At 39.2% G+C, this 26,087-nt stretch overlaps 1 protein-coding gene across 9 annotated transcripts in view; it reads right to left on the bottom strand.

The window, feature by feature from the left end:
- Positions 1-26,087, bottom strand: part of syngap1.S (synaptic Ras GTPase activating protein 1 S homeolog) — a 138,575-nt gene that overhangs the window by 14,615 nt on the left and 97,873 nt on the right. For 5 of the 9 annotated variants that reach the window (XM_041575202.1, XM_041575207.1, XM_041575209.1 and 2 more), the window contains 10 exons: positions 13,892-14,446; positions 10,281-10,425; positions 9,966-10,110; positions 8,737-8,976; positions 7,557-7,761; positions 7,225-7,403; positions 4,935-5,525; positions 4,092-4,365; positions 3,746-3,919; positions 3,381-3,592 (listed from right to left, as the gene is read on the bottom strand). In XM_041575202.1, the coding sequence (XP_041431136.1) occupies positions 3,381-3,592; positions 3,746-3,919; positions 4,092-4,365; positions 4,935-5,525; positions 7,225-7,403; positions 7,557-7,761; positions 8,737-8,976; positions 9,966-10,110; positions 10,281-10,425; positions 13,892-14,446 (2,720 nt within the window). Of the gene's footprint in view, positions 1-3,370; positions 3,593-3,745; positions 3,920-4,091; positions 4,366-4,934; positions 5,526-7,224; positions 7,404-7,556; positions 7,762-8,736; positions 8,977-9,965; positions 10,111-10,280; positions 10,426-13,891; positions 14,447-26,087 lie in introns of all 9 variants that reach the window. The other 4 variants (XM_041575205.1, XM_041575203.1, XM_041575206.1 and 1 more) reach the window with 2 other exon arrangements.

Here is a 26,087-nt window from a genome sequence, read left to right on the forward strand (position 1 = left end):
AACAATAACAAAAAATAAGTGTTTTAAATTAGTTAAAATATAATGTACTGTTACCATACACTGTTAAAACTCATGTGTTTGTTTCAAAGAGAACATTTATAAAAACAAGCCACTATGTAGCCATGATGGCAGCCATTCAATCTGCATAGGAGAAAAGTACATTATATATCAATTACTTGAAACTTCTTTCATTTTTGGTATTACTGTTCCTTTAAGTACTGCTTAGTTTGCTTGGTTCTCTTTTATTGAGTATATTGCAATATACTGATACATACAATTCTTAACCTGCTGTGTTGTCTCTCACACACACACATACACAAACCCTTATAATAGCTTTTATTTCCATACATGCAAATCAATTGGGAACCCTGCACATTCAATTCCAAATTAAAACAAAGAAAAATGTATACATTTTTTGTTATTCCTTTACAGAAAGTGAAGAAAAGGGAATATTAGGCAGTAGTGATGGGCGAATTTGCGCCGTTTCGCCGGAAAATTAGTGAATTTCGTGCGAAATTCACGGAATGGCGAAAAATTAGGGAAAAGGCGTGGCGTCTAGTTTTTGACGCCATGCCTGTTTTTTTGATGCCGGCGAAAAAATTTTTTGACACCTGCAAATTTTTTCAGGCATTTCGCAAATTTATTCGCTGGCGGCGAATCGCGCAAATTCGCGCCAGGCGAATAAATTCGCCCATCACTATTAGGCAGTTCCAAAAATTAGCAGTGTCTGCATTCTTCTTTACAAACTCAAACATTCACTGAATAAACTGAAAATGTTTCAAGATTTCGCTTTCCTTTGAATCACTGAACTAATATTTAGTTGTATAATCAGTGTTTCTGAGAACTGCTGCACATCTGTGTCGACCAACTTCTGGCACCTGTTACATTCCACAATTCTTCTGCATTTCTTGGTTTTGCCTCAGAAACAGCATTTTTATGTCACGCCACAAGTTTTCTATTGGAAAGGTCTGGTGATTGGGCTGGTCACTCCATAATGTCAATCTTGTTGGTCTGGAACCAAGATGTTGCTCGTTTACTGTTGTGTTTGGGGTTGTTGTCTTGTTGAAACACCCATTTCAAGGGCATTACGTCTTTGGCATAAGGCAACATGAACTCTTTAATTATTTTGATAAATTGCAACTGATGGATGATCCCTGGTATGGGATAAATAGGCCCAACACCATAGTATGAGAAATATCTCCATATCATGTGCCACCATGTTTCACTGTCTTCACACTGTACTGTGGCTTGAATTCAGTGTTTGGGTCCGTCTGACAAACTGTCTGTGGCCCCTAGACCCAAAAAGAACAATCTTGTTTTCTTTTTCATTAGTCCACAAAATGTTGTGCCATTTCTCTTTAGGCCAGTCAATGTGTTCTTTGGCAAATTGTAACTTCTTCAGCACGTCTTTTTTTTTCAACAATGCGACTGTCGATAGCTTGGCTTCACATAGGCATCTTCTAATTGTAACATTACTCACAGATAACTTTACACCTTCTTTGATCATCCTGTAGCGGATTATTGTTGAGTCTGCCATTTTGGCTATTCTTCTATCCATTCAAATGGTGGTGTTCCATTTTCTTCCCCGTCTTTCAGGTTGTGGTTGCCATTTTAAAGATTTGAGATCATTTTAGCTGAGCAGCCTATGATTTTCTGCACTTCTTAATATGTTTTCCCCTCGCCAATCAACTGTAAAGTACGCTGTTCTTCTAAACAATGTCTGGAACAATCCATTTTACTACACCTGTTTTCTCAAGGAAATGCAGATTATTGTTCATACAGGAGACTATTAACAAACTAAGAAACTGCTCCCATTCTCAGAGATGTAAAGGATGCCTTCTACCAAATGTAGTTTTCAGATCTTGCTACAAATACACAATGGGATAAGAATCTGGACTTGCTGACCACTTATGAACAGTTTAAAGCCTTGTCTTTAACATTCCTGGCTTTTTGAAGTGTGCTTAGGGTCATTGTCCTGCTGGAAGACCCATGATCTGAGATGTCTTGCACAAATTCAAGGTGACTTGTTTCAGGGACAGCAAAGCAACCCACAGCAAACCTCCTCTATGTTTAGTGTAGAGATAAAGTCTTAATTTTCCATGAAAACAGAGAAGTTGTGCTTCAACAAAAAACTATCATTTGGTTTAATCTGTTCACAAGACATTGTCCCTAATGGATTATGCCTTGTTCAGGTATGTTTTGGTACACTCTAGCTGGCTTTTCTTATGGTTTTTTTTGGTCAGCAGTGGGTCGCCGTGTGTCTTTTCCCATAGAATCCCGTTTCACTGAGTAGGTGAAGGGTGGAGCAAATTTACACTGTGTTACCTTGTGTCTAAAGATCAGTTTGAATGTCAGGCAGTTGATGGAAGTTCTCTCGCCACAATAAGAGCAATCCTTCTCTGCAATCTATGATCAATATGGCTCTTGTTTTCAAATTAAGGGATATTAGTTACAGTGCCATGGGCCTTCTAATTCTTGATAACATTGCTTTTGATGGTCACAGAAAATAGATGTGTAGCCTTGAGATTGCCTGTGCTTTCTGCCTCACCCCTTCAGACAGTTCTCTGCTTTTCTTCCTTTTCTCCATGTTCTGTGTGGTGCACATAGACAATTCATACTGGTTGAATGTGCACTTCTTAAATTGCAGGCACCTGCAATGCATGAGTTTACCTACAAATTAAAGGAGAATCACCTGCGTGAAATGCAAATATTGCTTACAACTTCTAAAAGGTGCCACTATTTTTTCCCAGTCCATTTTTAGGATTTCTGTGTAGAATAAGATAAGATTTGGTCATTTTTCCACTGAGAACAAAATAAATACACAGGTGAATACAAAAAAAGTGCAAAGGTGCTAAACTGCGTGGCCACAATTTTATATGAATACCCTGTCATAAGACATAGTAATCAGTTAATATTGAATGGATTAATGGCAATTTGTTTAATGTTATAATATGTATAAATAAAAATATAAGTTAGATTCAAATATATTCTGATGTACACTACTAAAATTGTAATTTCCTGTTGACATAAATGTTGTACTTTCTGGGTGACAAAGATACTCGTAGGATTTCCCACCCTAGGTCTTGGCATATGCTCTTGCAGTCAGCAAGTAATAGTAGCACCTGTTGGTAGGAGTCTATACATATCCAGACAGATAAAGATTTTCACACATGCTCCCAACAGTTTATTGGTGTTTTAAACTATTGGTTTCAGAATATTAATGCAATGTAACAAACAAATTGATGAAGTTAATGAGCTAGAATATATCAATGCTATGCAACATTTTGGTGGTGTTTAGGGATCCTAGGCTCTCAGGATCCCCATTCCCTCCACCCCCCCAATCCCCAGAAGTAAAGAATAGAGTATTTACCATTTCTAACCTGTTTAAGATGCTCTTTATCTGCGAGTCCTTCTCAACCTGCTGCTGTCGCAAACGTTTTTCACTCTGTTCCAGACGTGACTGATATTGATGCAGCACCTTATTAGTTTGTTCTTCCTGTGTAAGAAGACGCCTCTCATATTCCTCCAGCTTCCGGTTTGACATCAACAGCCTCTCTTTCAAAGAGTAAATCTCTTCCTCATACTCTTTTACCTTTGGATTGTAGGAAAAATACAAAATGTGTGGGGAAGGAGAGAGAACACATGGAAAATTAAGAAAGAACGTAGTAAGAAGTAAAATGTAAGAAGAGAAATTAATAAAATCCCACCAAAATACTAAATATCCCTCATTTACAGAAGTTCTTACCCTTTCAAGACGGCTCTCATCCATTGATTTAGAGTATTCCTTCAACTTATACTCCTCCCGTTCTATGTGTGCGCTCTCAATATCAGCTGAAAGGTGGGGCATGTTGGATACCCAGGCAACTGTGCGTTCTGAGGCTGGGGTGACAGGGTTCAAAGTGGCCTGTGCATGGGAGTGCTAAGAATACATGAAAAATAAAATATCAATATACAAAAGAAATGAGAACTATCAGGCTAAATGAAAAGATGGGGGAGTTAAACAACAAGAGCTGAAAGGGGAGAGAGTGAGGACGATAGGCTAAAGTGAGATGTAATGGAAAGTAGCATTATATACATCTTCTGGTTTATACCTGCTTTGTTATTGAGGGTTTCAAGCCACCTGCATCCTTTTCAACTGACTGTTGCCTAGTTCTTGCAGCCCCGTACATTGGTTCTGGACTCTGTAGGAGGTTGCCACTGCTTGGCCGAGGTTTATGGGCTGCCTGCACTGTCAGTTGTTGGGATTTTCCCCTCTGCAAAGGGGGAGGCTGTGAGTCTTGCCTTCGTGGCACTCCAGGCCCAATGGTTATTTGAGGGGGTGACAGCATCTGCTGAAGATTGTCCTGGAGGGATAACTGCCTTTTACTGTAAGTATAAAGAAAGGGCAGGTCTCAGCAACTCACTTTCACAAATATTATATGAATTTTTTGTTTATGCTATCATTTGAACAATGCCACAGATAAAATACTGTAATGTGTAATAGCTAGTCTTATACTCTAATAACTCTAATAAACTCTAATAAACTCTATTCAGACTTACAAAACTTGAGGATAAAAAATAATACACAATTATCAATCAATGTTGGCCTTAGTGCACAGATATACTGTGATTGGGTCATAGATCTGGGAAAACCTAGCAAAAAGGAGGTCCCATTTAACTGTAAATCTAGGACCTCATGCGAGTATATGTAAATGATACAAGTACCATGGCCAAACATAGAATTGTAAGTAATCACTGTCAGTTCATTTTAATTAACCAACACTGAAGACTGATGTAAAGAGGTAAATCTCACATGGGACAATTCCCATTTTTTTTAGATTTCCCTTGAGAATATAAATTTGAGCAAGTACTGGGTTTTCAAACACACATACATATATGTTCCTCTCTACTCTCTGTTGTGCATCTCTTTGGTTGCCCCCTAGCGGGGCGGGTACCTTAACTCTGACCCCTGCCGGTTGAATTCGTCGCTGTAGCTGTGACTGTGAAGCATGTGCTTCCCGGAGCTCAAGTCCTCACTCTTGCTATAACCATGGAAAGGAGCAAAGGTATCAGCTCCAGGGTCTGGTCGGTGAGGAGCAGGATGAGATGGGGGCCCACCAGGCCCATCAGGAGCCATGTGGAAGAGTGGGTTCTGGAAGGACAACGGAATGCGTAGCTGTTGAGCCGAGAGCCCATCAGTGGTGACCCCCATTTGACTGAGCCTCAGACCCGCTGCAATGCTGGATCCACTGCCCTGGGAGAGCCGGCCCCCCGGACGTAAGCCCCCTGATATGGAGGCCTGGCTGGAGTTCAGCAGGTCACCTACAGCCTGCAAGTTGGTTACGCTATTCATTCGGCTATCCTGCAAGTCCATCATGGACACACTCTTGTTCACGCTCAGCATCTTCTGATCTGGTTCTGTGATGTCTGAGCTGCTGGTGCAGTAGGCTGGCGAGGAGCGAGTAAGAGGGCGACGTGATACAAAAAACATATCTTTTGATGGTTTATCCTTAGTTGGTGAGGGTAGGCGAGTCATGTCAATAGAGCTGAAATAAAGGTGGAGATGGTTATTGATACTGATGATTATGAATATATTTATTTCCACAGTGTTATATGAAAATTTACTTTTAATTTCCATATTGATAAAGTTACTTTCAGAGAAAAAAAAAGTACTGGTATACTCAATGATTCATTTAATTACAATGATACAGATAATAAACTTAAAATTCTTTATTTTTAAAAATATTAAATGGATATTACTATCATAATATTTTAAACATTTAATCACATACGTACCCATTTTATAAAACATATTTATGTTCAAGTATGTTTAAAGAAGAAGGAAAGGCTAAAATTAATTAAGCTTTATCAGAAAGATCTATATAAATACACCAATAGTCAGTATTGGTCAAAAGAAACACCATGTTTCTTTCCTTCTATTGTGTACACATGGGCTTCTGTATCAGACTTCCTGTTTTCAGCATAACCTCCATTGCTAGGGCTTGAGCATGCTCAGTTTGCTGCTCTCTCCCTCCCTGCTGTAATCTGAGCCCAGAGCTATGAGTGAGCAGGGAGAGACTCAGGCAGGAAGATAATATGGCAACTGCTATCCTAAACAAACAGAGAGAGCTTCTAGTGCTGTTTACTCAGGTATGGTAAAGAATTCTGCAGAATAAATATAGTTATAGCTTTCACTATTGTGGCTAATCTATTGGCAATAAACTGCTTCGGTAGCTTTCCTTCTCCTTTAATATCAATATCTTAGGGACTTCTCCTATCGATTTATATGTAACCTCGGCAGGTCTGAGATGCCAGATTTTGGTTTCTGACTTTTTCCATCCTCGACGTATAATAAATCCCGAAAAATTTACATTTTTTTTTTTCACTAAAAATTCAGATTTCATAGTAAAAAAACACAAATTTTTCAGGCTTTTGGCATTTGAACTTTAATAAATAACCCCCTTATATGTTAAGCAATTATGCTTAACACTATTTCTAATAAATTTAATTCTTTACTGCCACATGTAGTTTTAAACACAGAAACTATACCCTTTAACACTGCATATATCTTTAACAACATATTGTGTGAAAATTGGCTTTTCTTGCTAAATAAAATGTCGGAACTCCCAATTACAAGAGATGCTTCGTCAGATGTTATTCCTTTCTAAAGCAAGAAAAGCATTCCAGTATTTTTATTACTATCTGGTCAGGAGGGATACATTTTTATTAGAAATCTGTATGAAATCAAACATTTCATATATGTGTGTCTACAGGGCTGGATTTACATAGCGGGCACCCCTAGGCCTGCAGTCGTTTGTCCCCCCCCCCCGTCCCCTTCCTTTTATTCGCACTAGTTTTCATCATCGGGACTGGAGCAATAAAATATTGTATGTCCTGTGCATCCCCTGTGTTTCTGAAACAATGCAGGTGTGGTTGGGCAGCATGTCACCCCCTAAAATTCTGCCGCCCTAGGCCCGGGCCTTGGTGGCCTTTCCACAAATCCAGGCCTGAGTGACTAATCTTAAAAATGACACAAAAATATTTAGAAACTTAGGCAGCTGTCTTTGCAGAATGACCTATGCCAATGTATTTATGAACAATTAGTGGAAAAAAACAATGGTAAAGCCTGTTAAGTTTATGCCCCTTTTGATCAATAGCTGCTGGCATATAAAATCCTAAATCTAAAGGTTAAAATAAGTTATACATTCTCTTAAATGAGAGTCTTTGTAGAAAGTATAAATATACCTGTTGAGGTCTCGCACCAAGTAGCTCTGCAGCTCAGCTGAAGGACCCCTCAGAATGACAGGTTTTGGGGGTGGCAGTCGTTCTTGGTGGCTTGGTTGTCGCTGGATATGGGGGTTCCTGAGAGCTAGGCTGATGTCATTAAGGAGGCGTGGAAGGGGTCCCAACTTTATAAGTGCATCCTAATAACAAAAATGAGGCAAAACGTGGCATCAACAGTAAAAAAACTCCAGTAGACAGGAGAATTACACACATCTGTAATTCAGCACTCGATTTCATTACATTCTGTAGCTCTTGAGCGTGTAGTAATTGTTGGCTACTAAGCCATTGCTCACCTTACTAAGCTGGGGGATCACCTCCCAAAGCAGGGCATGAAGTGTGCTCAGCTCCCGCCCAAGGTCAATGTAGCCTTCAAAGTTACCGCTGTTGGTGAGCGAATCCAGGTTTGAGATCTCATACAGGAAATTCTGCATAGTCGCCAACTCCGTCTCTAGGAACTCATTCATAAAGGTCATATATTCTTCTTTACTGCTGAACCTGCTGAGAGCAGTATCTCAGTACTGATGTACATCAATAATACTGATCTCACTATCATCTAAAACAAGGATTATTTTATATGTAGATGTTGGGCATCTTTATCAACACTGGGTAAATATGCACCTAGACAGTAACCTATAGCATGCAGAGGTTGCTGCCCAGGTGCAAGTATGCCCAGTGTTCATAGCTCCCTCATGTCTTAAATCTCAATTTTTCTAGTACTATGTCAAAAATGATAAAACAGCATATCTCTGGCAATTAATCATTAGATGCCGACTTGCCTGGTCAACATAACTATGGCGATTTAGTGGTTCTAGGGGATAACTTGGGGACAAGCTGGCCATAGATGTAACAATTACGATCTTTCTTGGAAAACATCTACCTGTAACTGACAATCCAACACTAACAATGGCCAATGTTTGGGTGCCTTCAAAGGCACCCGACCAAAATTTTCCGTCCAGCGCGATCGACAAGCCGATCGATATCCAAGTCTTCTACCAATATTGGTCGGTTCTTTTCCCACAATACATGCACTAAATATCACACAAAAATTTGTTTTGTAAGATAGTATCTGTGCGTCTATGGCCACCTTTAGGCCAAACTAATCTAAGTAATATTGGAGGGGGGGTAGTGGCATATCTTAATATATAAAAGACCATTGTCCCTTGGGAAGTGGAAAAAGAGTGCAATGCATTATAACAAAAAAATTAAGCATATGTTACTGGGCTTGAGGCTACATGGAGCAAAGTGCAATACAACCTATTTTATATTTTATAAGCAGATATAAAAGATGCTTTGAACATTATAGTAACACAAGGACAACAAATACCAGTGGGAATATATTAAAATGTAATTAACTGTCTTTAGCATACATTTATTAATAAAACCATCTTTATACCACATTGGGAGCAGGGGTGAATCTCTTTGGCTTTGACCATTCAATGCCACCCACACTCCCCCTGATGTCACTACTCTCACTTGTAGTTAAAGTTGGCTAGGTTCTGGATGACTTTAGCGATGAGCGTGAGGGTCCTAGATGTTTGATCATCGGGGTACTCCTGCATTAGGCTGAAGAGACTAGGGGACATAATTGCAGGACACATGAATCGGAGGAAAAGAGAGGCACTGATGAGTCGATCTGCTATATCTTCCCGGCCGCGCTCTGCACAGCGCATCCTCCAAGAGGCAAAGACTTCCTTCAACTCCCTAGGAAACACACTATGAAAAAATGACAAACAGATAAGAGGTTAAACATAGAAAGTGGCATACAAAGAGATATAACCAAAGTAAGCACTAAACAGTATAGTGTGGAGAAATTAAAGTTATATTTTTATGACAGAAGGGGGTTGCATTAATTTATACTACAGAACCGAAATATTCTTTATATTAAAGAAATTAAATTTAAAATATAATTGAACAATGCTTTTTATAAGTGCCCAGAGACACCCCACCCCCATCTCTATGGTCTTTTTTTCCTGTCTGCTTTAATTTTTTTCTATGTCATATAATTATGGTCACAGTCTCTCCCACCTTGTTGCAGGATAGAACCATTATACTCTATCTTTAAAGGAGAACTATCACGAAAATGTAATATAAGCTTCCTCATACTGAAGTAAGAAACTTTCTAAATACAATCAAATAAAAATTCTGTATTGTTTCAGAAATAACCAAGTTTATATTCACTATTCCTCTCTCAGCATCTGTTTCTCTTTATTCTGTCTTCATGCAGCAGTTGGGTGTCAGATAAATGATCCAATATATCTTATAGGGGGGCTCCCTTTCCTAGCAGATGTATTAGAGCTCACTAAAATAACTGATTCCAGTACAAACAAAACCTAACAAAATAACTGCCTTTTGCACAAATTCTGCATGTAGAGAGACAGGATTTCTGGCGATTTAATAGAGTGAGCTCTAATACCTCTTATAGGGAAAAGGAGCCCCCCCCCCTATAAGATATATTGGATCATTCATCTGGCACCCAACTCCTGAATGAAGAAGCTGAGAGAGGAATCGTGATGATAAATTTGATTATTTCAGAAACAGTAGGGAATTTTTAATTGCTTGTATTTAGAAAATTTCTTATTTCAGTATGCTGAAACTCATATTAAATTTTCATTTTCGCAATAGTTTCCCTTTAATGACTCCGAAATTCGAGAATGTATTATGTCTGTGTAATAGATAATATGACATGATGACCTTATACGTACCTATGAGAGTTAAAGACTTTGCAAAGGGCGAGTTCACAGCACATCCTGAGATTGGCCTGGTGATCGGGCAATGCAGAGGGTGGACAACGCATGGGATCAACCTCACAGTCCTCCTCAGACTCATACAGTGCCCGGATAAACTCACCTGAGAAAGAAGCAATGCATTTTAAAAAAGATAACCAGCAGAATTGGGTGAAATAACAAACATTTAATGATAAGGGAAAGGACACAGATTAAATCATACACACAAAACAAGAGAGAAAGTTGGAAAACATATACGGGAAAGCTACAATACACACATAATCACATCTTTACCAATGGAATCCTTGAGGTATCTCTGTCCTATCAGTTTCAGATACTCCTCTATGGCTTTAGTTGCAAGTGTGTTCTCACGGAGAATAAGGTGCTCTCTGTCAAGGAACCGATCAACCTCTGTCATAGCCATGTCTGAAAGGAAGTCCTGGGAGAGAGAGGGAGAGAAGAAAGGAGGCAGGGAGAAATAGTGATAGAGAAAATGAGAGATTGATAGAGAAGGAGATAGAGTGTCAAAACAGAGAAATAGGAGGTCATGAAGGTGAAAGAAAAGAGGAGGAAATGGGTAAATAGAAAATGGGAAGGGGAGAAAGAGAGAGAGACAGCCACGTGGAAGATGAAGTTCTGATAAAAGAGAAAAAGTGAAGGAGAAAGAATGAGAGAGAGTCTTTGACTCCATCTCTCCCAGTAGAGAGGTTAGCTACTTAACTAATTCAGCACTACTACTACTTACTAACCAATATCATTTGCATGTAAATCACAGACCTGAGGAAATGGGAACAAAATAGAACTACAAAGCAGCTTCTACAGTAAGGAGCTCCACTCAACAAAATACATGCACACGTTAAAGAATAACCTGCTGGAAAGGGCGATGACAGAATACATGTGTGAATTCATATCAGGTTAATGAACAAATAGAAATGCCATGCACCACACTGTACATTCTACCTCAGCAGAACTTTTTTAAAATAACTCATTTCTGATTTTCATGCTTTGTATTAATGTAGGACTAAAACATGTTATGACACTCATGTCAGGTTATTCAGATATCTACTACCTGTGCTCATATGAATGAAAATCATATGAAGATGTATGCTTGGCTGTATGCCTGTTTATGCAATATATGCCTTAATTTATTGGGCCTCTAAAGGTTATTGTTGCACAATGCTACAGAATGCATTGGTGCATTATAAATACATAATAATATGTTGCACGTGCATGATTCCAACCCAAATTCTTCACTGAAAGATATTTTATTTAAATAGAAGTTCACTGTAGTGTTTGAAACATACATCATAAAACCTGTTTCCAAGACAGCTCCCTGTCACCCATGGGTGCTCTTACACTGACAGATCAGACTCCTTGACTTCTCTCACTGTGCAGCTCCCTTTTATCAGGAAACATTCTAAAGGTAAAGTTGACTCCCACAACCAAAAGAACAAGAGGGAGTTGGCTCACTCTAGCCCTTCAAAACAATGCTGCTTCTGAAACCCAGATTTATGTAAACAGGAAAAGCTTAACAACTATTTGAACACAAATTCTCTGCATCTTAAATCAGATGATCCCTTAGAGAGAAAATTAAAACACATATTAAACAAACCTTTAATTACAGGTTCACAGCCATAACCATAGTGATATTTATTAAATAGATTTTGCCAGGATATAACCAACTAGGCTATTTCCATTTGTTGTTCATTTTCTGGTACTAAAGGAACACTGTTTTTATTATTTGTTCCATTATTTCTATAGGGAATTTCGTACTAGGGCCAGAGCCCTCTGGGACATCCTCTGGTACTTTGGATGGACAGTTTAACCCTGGCTCCAGACAACAATGAAATTAGCAGCATCTCAGCATTCTTATAAATCCCCTCTACAAAAGGAACACCGCTTTGCTTAGAATTGGCCATTTTATAACATAATACAATATAACTTAAAGGTGAGCCACCCAATCAAATGTTCAGTAGATTTTATTTTTTATTAGGGATGCACCAAATCCACTATTTTGGATTCAGCAAAGCCCCTGAATCCTTCGTGAAAGATTCGGACGAATACCGAACCAAATCCTAATTTGCATATGCAAATTAGGGATGGGAAGGGGGAAAACAGTTTTTTACTTCCTTGTTTTATGACTAAAAGTAATGTGATTTCCCTCCCCGCCCCTAATTTGCATATGCAAATTAGGGTTCGGATTTGGTTCGGTCGGGCAGAAGGATTCGGCATAATCCGAATACTGGCCAAATCCCGAACGAACCCTGAATTCGGTCCATGCTGATTTTTTATCTCCATAATGAGTTTGTCTAATGGAGACATTAGACATTTGCTTTATTTCCCAAAGTCTGCAGTCTTAGCCTTAGCAGTCACTGACAGACTGGGTACATATAACAAAAGGGAGTTCATAAACTTATTGTCTGTTTTATTGTTTTTTTTATATACTGTATCTCTGTCTGCTTGCTTTATCCATGGGAGATCTTTATATTGGCCACCAACACCACTAGACAAACATGCTGCATGCACGACTGATATAAAGTCAGGAATATTTTTTTTTGGCAGTTAAGAATGTACAACCCCATACGTGTGGTATAAGATTATAACCAAAAACTAATATACCAAACCCTATCTTTTGCCATCATTCTCCATATCTAGACTGCTTAAATGTATGCAAAATTATAGCTAGTCAATGTAAATTTAAAAATGTTCATTTAGTGAACTGTTTGAATATAAAATAAATATGCCTATAAAGTTTGAGAATCAAGTTCATCAGAAACTTATAGTGCTGCATCTACATAATTTAATAATAAATGATGATCAGTATTCTAAATAGGAGCCACTGCTACGCTTCACTGACTGCTGTTCCAATCATTCACGCTGTTGGCCAAAATAGATGCCTATACCATGCAGGGCAGCCATCAGGGGGGACAGGGGGGAGAGTTGTAGGGGGCCCCGAGGGTAAGGAGGGCCCGGCCACGCCACGGTTACTTGATTAGCCGGGCCCCCGGGAGAGCTGCTGACTTCCGGAAGGCATGGATGTTTAAGGGGCCCTGGCCACCAATTTTCTCATAATGTGGGGGTGGACCCTGGCCACCAATTTTGGCCACCAATTTTTTTTTCTCATGTGGGGTCCTAGCCACCAATATTTTTTTATGGGGGGCCCTGGCCACAAATGGTTTTTTATGGGGGGCCCTGACCATCAATATCTTTTTATTTTTTATTAACATGTGGGAACCCTAGCCACCAATATTTTTTTCATTTTTTTACTGTGTGGTTGGGGGCGGGCCTGTGGGGTGGGGAGGGCGGACCTGTAGGTGGGGCTTGCGCTGGGTGCAGCCCAGGGGGACCAGGAAATTTTGTTGTATGGGGCCCTGCGATTTCTGATGGCGGCCCTGATACCATGTATGACCCATTGTACAGTATCCATCCATTTGGCCTGTGGGCAGATCAGTTGGATACTACATGGTATTGATGAATGTAAGTCCACATTAAAAAAGTTATAGCCTCAGCAGATATCTTGCCTTAAAATATAATGTATACTTTTTGTCACTGGAAGAACACCTGTTCAAGATTAATCAAAAGCATACATCTATCAAAGTCCCAGAAAACACCCGTAGATTATCAGTCACACAACAATACCTTGTGATTCATCACATCTGTGGCTGATCAACCATTCCAAGCACAAATTCTCTCAGGCCTGCCCTGAAGGCATAGTGAATTGGTAATTAATAACTCAGTGAATACTCAATCTAAATCACTAGTCACATTCTATGAATATTCCTATCCGTGTACTCTCTCAATAATTTGCTATATTGTACATAAGTCTACAGCTGATTTATACATACTCAAGCTGCATTATAAAGCAGAGTACATGCTGCTTCTTAGACACACAATTACCCATGTACCTTAGCCTTGCCTGTGCTTTGCAGTATATGCACTAAAGCACATGCAACCTCCTCTTTGCTCTTCACACTTAGCACAGGCTCCAGTACAGCGCACAGCATTCGGTAGTTGTTGGTGACATACTCTGCAAACTCCTTGTACAGCTCCATGGGGAGGATGCTCATGGTTTGGTATCGGGATTTTAGGCGAATGGAGGGACAGCTGCTCTTCCCTTTGTAGGATGTGGGCTGAGAAACTGGGTACCACTGTTCCACAAAGTGGCGCCCACTGATGCTGGCAATAGGCACGTTCACCATGCCCACATAGTTACTCTTTTCCTTGCGCCTTTTCTTGTCTGTGTCTTTGTAGAGGTGCAAGCGCAGGTTCCGAACAGCTGGAAGGTTGTTAAATTCAAAGTGTTCCCCCCAAAAGACAGTCTCACCCCGAGGCTTACTGGTGGTACGGGCATACAAAATATCATCCAAACAGAGCTCACAATAATAACGCTTCTTGGGGGGAAGATCACGGCCTTCAATAATCCACAACTTTAAGACATTATCTACCCGCCGACTGTTATCCTAAGAAAGGAAAAGAAGCAGCAATTATAAAAAGAATGTTTAGAAGGGATAGCTCACCTTAAAATTATCTTCTACTAGGCATAATTGTGTGGGACAGGATTGATTGTAATGGTATTGTATTGATACAATAGTTTCAGATACTTTTCTGATGATGTCAAATAAGTTATCAAATTGTAACAGTTTAAAATATCGGCAACCCAGTTTCCAGCCACTGAATTGAACAGAGTAAGGTATTTTACTCCCACGCATCTTATTGTTAGAACCCATATTTATTCAGGTGATCAGAGAAGGAGCACACATCACAAAGTATTGCCTCAAGGTAAAAGATGTAAGAAATGTTTACTGATATGTATATGGCATTTTGATGGGATCATATTATAGGTCAATTATTTGGATATAAATTACCTGTTTCAGGTTCTATATCTCTGCTATAGTTTATGCTTGATAAAGTAATAATTACTAGAAAGTAATATTATCAGAAAAGGAGTCAACTTTTTCACAAGCTTTTTATAAAATAAGAAGAGCATCTTTGCAGCTTGGACAAAACAGGAAAAAAAATCAATTATCAGCAATATTTTACCTTGGGGAAAAATATACACCTGGAGACATAAGTCACAACAGCCTCATAATATCAGGTCTAGCTCAGCAGCTGTGTCTGATTTGGAAAGGGATTATAGCAAACAATATTCACAATTCAGTATTTTTATACCTTTTTTAGGCACTTTGCACCCTGGCTGACAACACTTATAATCAAATGTATATGGGTGGGGGGTATAGAATTAAAATGGAATTTATGGAGCAGCTTTTATATGGAATCAGTCCATGCATATGTTTAAATTCACATATAGAAGGACCAGGCAAAGTCAGAAAAACGAGTTTGGCGATATTCATGGAGCAAAAAAAAAAAGTTTCCACAAAAATTTGATGAAATAGAAATTTTCTTTACACTTGTCTTTAAAACCTGGCAAATAAGGCTAAAATAAATTATTTTGCATTATAGACAATGAACTCCCCTGTAATTTCTGTTTTGTCATTTCCACAAATTGTACATTTTGAGAACTGTGTATGCAAAATGTGCATTATTTGTGCAGTTTGAATAGAGTGGTTGACTCAAAATAACTACTTAGGGGCAAATTCATCAAGGGTCGAATTTCGAGGGGTTAAATCTCTCGAAATTCGACTGGGGAATAGAATCGAATAGAATCGAATAGGTAATTCAGGCAAATTTACGCGCTGGCGAAAAGTCGATTTGGCGAATATTCGCCAGGCGAATAGGCGCTCGATCGAATATTCGCTCTAAGGATTTTCATTCGATCGAATGCCTTTTTATCCGATCAAAAACTTGGAAAACAAGCCTATGGGACTTTCCCATAGGCTTTTAAAGCAATTCGGTAGGCAGTCGAAGTATTTTTAAAAGAGACAGTACTTCGACTATCGAATGGGCGAATAGTCGCAGCGTTTTTGCGCTCGATCCAGTACTTCGACTATCGAATGACGAATAGTCGCAGCGTTTTTGCGCTCGATCTATTCGAATCATTACGCCAATTCGATAGTCGAGGAGCACAAAAATTCGAAGTTTTTTTACTTCGAATCCTTCACTCGAAGTTAGTGAATCGGCCCCTAAATTATGTGTTTGCATAAAAAGCTCACAGTTTAGAATTACATTTTGGTACCTGGCACTTCCCAGAAACATGTCAAAGATTAAAATTCTAATTCTACTGGCAAACAATAGCCTGCCCTGTACCCTATTCTAGAACACCTAATGCAGAGATGGTGATGAAGGAACGACCCATTCCTGGGTTATAAAAGCACTGTAAATCGCCCATGGGTATAATATTCCTCGATAAGTTACTGAAATAGGAAAATTAACTATAACTAGTGATGGGCGGATTTCTCCCGCGAAACCCAAATTTTGACGCCCACATCAATTCTGACGCTTTTGTCAATTTTGATGCCGGCATAGTGTTGACGTAGTCAACTGGCGTAGTGTTGATGCACGGCAGTTTTGATGCAAGCGACTTTTTTGGCAAGTGTTCTATATTTTTTTGATGGCGGCAAATTTTTGCTGGTGAATTTTTGCAGGAGTTTCGTGAATTCATTCACTGGCGGCGGAACGCGGAAGTTTGACGCGAATTTGCGCCTGCCGAATTTATTCGCCCATCACTAACTATAACAACTAATAGCCAATTTGCATCTCTGCAGGTGCTCATGGAAGACACAAATGACTTCACTTTAATATGTGTTACAATTCCTACTAAACTTAATACTGTCCCAACACCACCCCACGCGTCTATGGCAATCCTTTCCATATTATACTTTTGATTCTGCTAGTATCTGAATTAATGGGTGAAAATGTTCTAACTACTTGCTCTATACTGTAGAAACATACTTTCCACTGTCAGTTTTTTAAACGTAGATGCTTTGGTCTTCACAGTATTAAAGAGAGTGTTAAATGGCACTGCATGTAGTAAATCTTGCATTGGCAAAACACAGATGCAAAAGGTCACCTAATTTATTGCCAAGAATTATATTCAAACAAAAGGTAAACAATAGTGATGGGTGAATTTATCCCGTTTCACCCAAAAAAATTGTGAATTTCCTGTGAAATTCGTGAAACAGCGAAAAATTCACAAAATACGAATTTTGACGCCCGCGTAATTTCTGACATTCGTTTAAATTTTGACAACGGCGTTAAAGTCAATGGGCGTCCGAATAACTTTGTCGAACAATGGTTTTGTTGCGAGCAACTTTTCCTTCGCACATCCAAAATTCTTTGACGCCCGCACATTTTCGCAGCAGTTTAGCGAATTTATTTGCTGAGGGTGAAACGCGAAAATTCACTGTGAATTCACTCCTGACGAATTTATTCGCCCATCACTAGTAAACAACTATGCATGAGACAAAATATTGTAATATTGTTTATTGTAAGGCTTAGAATAAGTTTTTACTGACCAGACAACCACTGACAAATTAGGAGTAAATGTTATGATCGGTATGCCAGCTGCCAGGCAGCATTTTCTATCTATGCCATTTAGTATACATGCCCATCACTGTATTCCCATGTGCTCCAAAATCCAATCTGTGACTTGCCTGCTAGACGTGACAATATAAACTTGCCACAACTGCAACAGAAGCCCCTGGTAGGTGTTCGTACCACTGAGAAATCAGTGTTGGATCTGAATGAGACGTTTGCCTTGGGCTATTCTGAATATGTTTAATAAACTCAGTATTAAGATAAGATTACTGAGAATTTGCATTATTTGTAAATAACAGGCATGACATAAAAGAAATGTTGGCTTTACTCTCCAAAAAATGGAGTATACATGATATTTTTTATCTTTCTATCTATATTGTTATATAATACACAAAAGCCATGAATATCTTGTACCGTATATACTCGAGTATAAGCCGACCCGAGTATAAGCCGAGGTACCTAATTTTACCTACGAAAACTGGGAAAACTTATTGACTCTAGTATAAGCCTAGACACAACTACAGCCCTGTCTCCCAGTAGCGCACATTCTGCCAAAGCGACCCCCCCAGCGATCAACCGGACTTCTTTGCAAAGTTGATGGTGACAGAGAATTGCCAAACGGATTACTGTGTGCATTGTCCCACTGTCCCACTACCATGTGCAGAGGGTGCTGTTTGATATTGCCATCACTGTTAATCTTTTGTATAACCAACAGAGGGCGCTGTGTGATATTGCAGTCACTGTTATTCTTTCATACAACCAACAGATGGCGCTGTGTGATATTGCAGTCACTGTTATTCTTTCATACAACCAACAGATGGCGCTGTGTGATATTGCAGTCACTGTTATTCTTTCATACAACCAACAGATGGCGCTGTGTGATATTGCAGTCACTGTTAATCTTTCATATAACCAACAGAGGGCGCTGTGATATTGCAGTCACTGTTATTCTTTCATACAACCAACAGATGGCGCTGTGTGATATTGCAGTCACTGTTATTCTTTCATACAACCAACAGATGGCGCTGTGTGATATTGCAGTCACTGTTATTCTTTCATACAACCAACAGAGGGCGCACTGTTATTCTTTCATATAACCAACAGAGGGCATTGTGGGATATTGCAGTCTCTCCCCAAGTGTACTGTTGGTATAGGAATGATTAAAAGTTACTGCAATCTCAGCTAGTCGGGTACCGCTGACCCGAGTATAAGCCGAGGTAAACTTTTTCAGCACATTTTGGATGCTGAAAAACTCGGCTTATACACGGGTATATACGGTAAATTATATCCTTATAAACGGTGAGTAGTGATGTCATTTCTGTCACATGACTCACTGAATTTTTTGTATTATAATAAATAAGGTACCCCCTGTTGCAAAATATGAGGATATTAGAAGTTACCTCGGAGTTAAATGACCTGTATAAAAACACTTGAAATTCAGCCTTGTGTTTTTATATGGTCATGAAACTTCTTGGTAACTTATAATATCATTATAATTTACAAGAGGGGTTCCTTTGAATTTCAACTCGACCTTTGATAAATGTGCCCCTTAATCTGAATGTGAAGTAGCATTTTTACATTCAGTTATATGGCAAGCTAAGGGGCCAATTTACTAACAATCAAATTGCTATTACCAGAAATCACAAACAATGTGTGGCATAACTATATTTCTGAAAAGTTCTAAATATTCAACATTTATTAAGAAGCACATTTATCAAGGCTCGAATTTCGAATTCATGTTAGTTTTTTTAAACTCTCTAAAATTCTAATGAATATCAATAAAATCGAATTTGCAAAACTCAGACTAAATTAAACGACCCAAAAACTCTAATCAAATTCAATCAAACTCGATTTGAGTTTTTCAGAAAAAACTCTAGTGTCAGGAAGGCTGCAAATTGATCCCTGGAGCTCTCCCATTGACTTGAACAGTAATTCAGCAGGTTTTAGGTGGCAAATAGTGGAATTCAAATTCTTAAAGAGCCAGAGTATGATAAATCTCAAAATTAGAATTAGAATTTTTTTTAAAAAACTCGAATCGAGTTTGGATAACTCCCTAGTGGAATGTGACAGTTTTGATCTTGAATTGAATTTTCAATTCCACCCTTAATAAATCTGCCCCTAAGTATAAAAAAACACTGAAGCCTTTCATGCCAAACTTCACAAAGTAAAAGTTGTCTAGGTGCTGTAGACGTCAATGGGAGGTATGCTGATCATATTAAACCATATTTTTTAAAGATAAATTTTATTGTTTTTACAACACAAAAAAAAACTCCAAAACAGAAAATAATAGACATTTTTCAGTTGTGATTGATTACAATAGTTACACTTTGGGGCAGATTTATCAAGGGTCACATTTCGAAGTGATGGGAGTTTGTTTTGTACTTCCATAACTTCGAAATTCGAATAATAAAGACCAACCGAAATGTAAAAAGTCAAAGTTTTTTTATTTGGGTGAATAGTCTGTATTCAATTGAATTAGAAATCGTAGGAATCAAAATAATAGTGCATTTGATCTAATTCAACGTTGAATTTTAAAGAGACAGTACATGATAAATTTCAATATTCGAATTTTGGATTTTTTTAAAATTCAAATCGAATTTGGAATATTCCCTAGTCAAAGAACACAATTAGTTTGAAATTCGATTTTTTTTTTCATTCATATTTTCACTTCGACTTTAAATAAATCTGCCCACAACAAGTTATTGTCCCTGACAGCTGTTAGTGCCTATGTGGAGATGAGAGATACAAAGCAGATAAATGTAGGTCATATGTGTTCCAGTGAGTCTAGGTCACACCAGGCCCCCCACACTTGTTGAATTTGTCTGTTGCCCCTCTTGTTTCAGCTTCAGCTCTTGTGTCAGCTTAAAGGGATACTGTCATGGGAAAACATGTTTTTTTCAAAATGAATCAGTTAATAGTGCTCCTCCAGCAGAATTCTGCACTGAAATCAGTGTCGGACTGGCCCACAAGGATACCAGGAAAACTCCCGGTGGGCCAAGGTGTCAGTGGGCCCTCATGCTGCTAAAGATTTGGCCTATTTCATGGCCTTTTCCTATTCTATAAGAACAAAGAGGCTAAATAGATAGAAAACAAACTAGCAGAATAGAGGTTGATTGAGGAGATAAAGAATATTAGTACTGAGAGTGGGCCCCTGGTCTAAGATTTTATGGTGGGCCCCTGGTCTAAGGTTTTTGGGTGGGCCCCTGGTATCCCAGTCCGACACTGACTGAAATCCATTTTTCAAAAGAGCAAACAGATTTTTTTTTATATTCAATTTTGAAATCTGACATGGGGCTAGACATATTGTCAGTTTCCCAGCTGCCCCCAGTCATGTGACTTGTGCTCTGATAAACTTCAGTCACTCTTTACTGCTGTACTGCAAGTTGGAGTGATATCAACCCCCTCCATCCCCCGTCCCCCACAGCCTAACAATAGAACAATGGGAAGGTAACCAAATAGCAGCTCCCTAACACAAGATAACAGCTCCCTGGTAGATATAAAAACAATACTCAATAGTAAAAGCAAAGTCCCACTGAGACTGATTCAGTTACATTAAGTAGGAGATATAACAGCCTGCCAGAAAGTAGTTCCATCCCAAAGTGCAGGCACAAGTCACATGACTGGGGCAGCAGGGAAACTGACAATATGTTTAGCCCCATGTCAGATTTCAAAATTGAATATAGAAAAATCTGTTTGCTCTTTTGAGAATTGGATTTCCGTGCAGAAGACTACTGGAGCAGCACTATTAACTGATGCGTTTTTCCCATGACAGTATCCCTTTAACGAGTGGGAGAGAAGGGTATGGTAGAAGGGGTATTTCCCATCCAGTGCATAATCACTGTTTTTTTTGCGTAAAACATGAGGGAGCGCAACCGAGTTCAAGCCGTGTTGGTTGGTATTAACTCATCAATCACTCCCAGTAAGCATACCACCGGGTGGACTATCTGTGGGTGCCCAGTTCAGCGGCTAGGGTCTCCATTACCTTGGTCCAGGATAACTTTACTGTAGGGTAGGACCAGATCATATGGATAAAATCAGCACCTGGAGATTTACATCGGGGGCACAGATCATCTTGGCTTTTCCCAATTTTTTTTTAGTTTAAGAGGGGTTATGTAAACTTGATGAAGAACCTTGTATTGTATCAGTCTGTCTCTTATCGAGATTAAGAAGCTGTAAGCAGTTTTAGCATTTGTGTGTTTAGTCGTGGTTTCCAGAACCTCTAAAACCACTAAGATCTGACCTTTAATAAATACTCCTCAAATCAAATTCAATACTTTACATTACTAGCAGATGCAAAAAGGTTGTCCAACTATCAATAACTTTAGCATTAGGCTCCAAAAGACTTTTTTAAAATAGTTCATCTATAACAGATAGATAGCATGGGGCTGGTACCAGTTATCAGACTACTAACTTTGCAGGACTTCTACCAAAGATGGCTCAGATAATTAGCCACTGCTTACTTGCACTTACAGAAATGAATTAAACAATACACTCAACTTTGTAGTAATTATAAAATACAGGAAGGCCTTTGTGTTGTAATACCCAATATACACAGTCCAGTAAATTTCAAAAACTGGCTTGAGAAATGCTTGCGAGCCACTGACTAGGGATAGCTGATTTATTTCACTCGTAAGTTCCATGAAATCTGACAGGCTCAACAGTCAACATTCTAGGCCCGGATTTGCGGCGAAACATTAATTAAGGGGCGGCATGCCGCCTAGCCGCATCGGTAGTTTGCTCTGTTCTGGAGCACTATGCGCTATAGACGCTTAGGGGCAAATTCACTAACCTCCGGAAAATTCGCCAGGACAACGCTAATTCACTAAAATGCAAAGTTGAGTCCAGGGCTCCGAATGATAACGAAGTTTCGCTAGCGTTAATTTGGCAAGCAAAACGAAGTTGCACTAGCGTTGTCTAATTTGCACACGGCGGGAAGTTAAATTTCAATGGATGTATGTGTTGCAGCAAATACATTACACTACACAAGCCCAGGGAAGAAATAGAAAAAAAAGAAAATAGAGTTGTTATATTGCCCTACACATGAGCCCAGTGTATAGTTTATGTGCCATATGTAAGGAAATGTAGGGTGGAAGCCGGGTACCCTAAAACAAATTTATGCTCTTTTGCAGCATATCACCCTGAAAAATGAAAAGTCGCCAGCATTTTTTTTGAGGAAGTCCTATCTACTCTATTGCACTTCGCCTGGTCTGAGGTGGTGAAGGAAAGTCTGGCGCAAGAGGTAACGTTCATTAAAATCTGCATCTTAGTGAATTTGCTTAGTTACGTCCATTCGCCAGAGCGAAAATTTGCAAGACATTAGAGTTCGAAGTAGCGATACAGTCTATTTCCTTCGCTAGCAAATTTACGCCAGAGCCCGTTAGTAAATCGGCGAAGTCCTGAAATGACGTCACACTGGCGAATTTTCGCCAGCATTAGTCACTTCGCCCTTTAGTAATTTTGCCCTTTAGTGCTCCAGTGTCAAAAAATGCCCATGCGCACAATCTTGCGGGAAGGAGGGGGTGCAGGAGGGCGCTGGCCTCAGGGCGCCGTGAGGAGAAATCCGCGCCTGAACTCTTGTAGAATTGGCACACTTTCTACAATGAGAGGAATCATCTAAGCATGGGCGTTGGGCATATCTTATAATTTCCCATTACCTGAGACAGTTCTGCTCATTTCTAATCACCTTAAGCCATCAATCCTCTTTCACAATCCAACAATACAATGATTGAGAGAAATGAGATAAGATATACCCCCTAACACAATAAGAACTCAAAACTGAGTTATGGTCCATCTCTAATTGCTGCACTAAGCAGAGTCCCAGAACCGCTATAATACTACAGATACCAGAGAACCCTTTGCACAAAACAGTAACTCAATCTTCACATACACAGGCACTATCAGTGTCCCTATGGGCTGGGGCACACTGAATAATGCAACACATTGTTTGCACAGTATAACTTACAATAAAATATTTTAAAGGAAAACTATACCCCCCAAACAATGTAGGTCTCTATTAAAAGATACTGAGTAAAACAGCTCATGTGTAAAACCCTGCTTCATGTAAATGAACCATTATCATCATAATATACTTTTCTAGTAGTATGTGCCATTGGGTAATCATAAATAGAAAATTACCATTTTAAAAAATAAGGGCCGCCCCCTGAGATCGCAAGATTCACTGTGCACACATACAAACCACATGTAAGGTCACATGAGCCAATTAACAGACAGAGTTCTGCCTTTTGCTTCCTCACTTCTTCCTGTTACAGTTAGGGGCCGATTCATTAACCCTCGATATTCGACTGGGAACTAAAATCGCTCGACTTCGAATATCGAAGTCGAACGATTTTGCGCAAATCCTGCGATCGATCGAACGATTAAATCCTTCGAATCGAACGATTCGAAGGATTTTAATCCAACGATCGAAGGAAAATCCTTCGATCAAAAAATCACAGGCAAGCCTATGGGGACCTTCCCCATAGGCTAACATTGACTTCGGTAGGTTTTATCTACCGAAGTAGGTGGTCAAAGTATTTTTTAAAGAGACAGTACTTCGATTATCGAATGGTCGAATAGTCGAACGATTTTTACTTCGAATCGTTCGAATAGTTCGAATTCGATCGAATTCGATCGAATTTAACCAATTCGATGGTCGAAGTACCCAAAAAATACTTCGAAATTCGAATTTTTTTACATTCGAATTCTTCACTCGAATTTTGTAAATCTGCCCCTTAGTGTTGTAGTATTTCTGGTCAGGTGATCTCTGAGGCAGCACAGATAGAGTCACGAAATGGTGGTTCAAGGCAAGAGATGTAAAAGGGCAATATTTATGTAAATATATATTCCAGTTTGGTAAGATTCTTTAATATGTCATTCAATTTGATATAAACTATCTGTTGCTTAAGTATTCATTTTGGGGGTATAGTTTTCCTTTAATGGAAAGGCTGTAATTCCCCATTGAAATGCCAGCGTGCTTGCCTCTATTCTATTACATGTGGGATTCTGTACAGTGGATCAATCTGTTTTGAAAGGCACAAATATAAATACTGGACTAGATATCTGTGTAAGCCACATTTACCACCAAGGAGAATAATGCTGAGTTGTCATAGGCAGTACTGGAAAGTGGTATGAAATACAGGTGTGACCCATATACAGATACAAACTCCACTTTGTTTTAAACAGTGATTAATGTGTAAATCATACACTTGTGTACAGGCACCAATTCTTGATTGTATTACTTGCCATTTAAAATGAAGTGCTGAAACACAAATTTGCACTGATTAACTGTAACTGTAACTCCAAAATATAATCCTGGACCTGTCTTATACATATAGGGGTATATTTATCAAAGAGTGAAGTTAATAGTGAAGTTCCGCCACTAGAGTGAAATTCCGCCACTTCCCATTCATTTCTATGGGTTTTTAAAGGAGTATTTATCAAAGGGTGAAATTTCACTTTCACCCATTGATAAATACGCCTTTCAAAATCCCATAGAAATGAATGGAGAGCTGCGGAATTTCACTCTAGTGGCAGAACTTCACTCTTTGATAAATTTACCCCATAGAATATTTAACAGTTCCCCAAAAGATGATGGTACATTCCCTTTTAGGCACAACTAGGGGGTTATTTATTAAAGTTCAAATGCCAGACTTTTTTTACAATAAAATCAGAGTTTTTAGTGGAAAAAAAACCTCAAATTTTTCAGGATTAATTATAGCCAGAGGATAGAAAAAGTCCAAATCTGAAAATCTGGCATCTCAGACCTGCCAAGGTTGCATATAAGTCAATGGGAGAAGTCTCAAAGATATCTTGATCTGCACTGGGTTTTGTTTGGAAAATCTGAAAAATTTGTATGATCCGAATTTTTCAGGTCTTTTCCCACACAGGAAATTTTCGTGAAAATTGATAAATAAGGGGGGAAAAACCTGTGCGGATTTGGTGGGAGTAGTTTTCAGAAAATAATGAGATAAATTTGGACTTTGATAAATGGGCCTCCCCGTGCTGGGGGCAAATTCCCTAAACGGCAAAAATTCGCCAGCGACTGCTTCACAGCCATCGCAAAGTTGCGCCCAGAGCGGTGAACGTTGGCAAATTTTCGCTAGCATTACATAGGCAATCAAAGCAAAGATGCGCTAGCCTTGCCTAATTTGGGAAATGATAAAGTTACATGGACGTATATGTTGCAGCAAATACATTACACTACACAAGTCCAGGGAACCTTAATAAATAAAATAAAGTTGTTATATTTCCCTGCACATGAGCCCAGTGTATAGTTTATGTTCCATATGTTAGGAAATGTAGGGGGGGAACCCGGTTACCCAAAAAGATTTTTGCGGACCTTTGCAGGCTATCACTCAGAAAAAAGGAAGACACCAGTGTTTTTTGGGACTTAGAAAAAATTTGCACTAAAAATTGAGGAAGATCTATGCACTCCATTGCACTTCATCTGGTCTGAGCTGCGAAGGCAAGTCTGGCGAATGAGGTAATGTTCAGTAAAATGCGCATCTTAGTGAATTTGCGGAGTAAGGTTCATTCGCCAGAGCGAAAATACGACTGGCGTTAGAGTGCGAAGCAATCTAGCGTCTATCCCCTTCGCTAGTGAAATAACGCCTGCGCCCGTTAGGAAATCAGCCAAGTCCCTGTGGGCGGTAACGCTACTGAATTGGC

This window comes from Xenopus laevis, chromosome 8S (assembly GCF_017654675.1).
Source record: "Xenopus laevis strain J_2021 chromosome 8S, Xenopus_laevis_v10.1, whole genome shotgun sequence".
Taxonomy (NCBI): Eukaryota; Metazoa; Chordata; class Amphibia; order Anura; family Pipidae; genus Xenopus; species Xenopus laevis.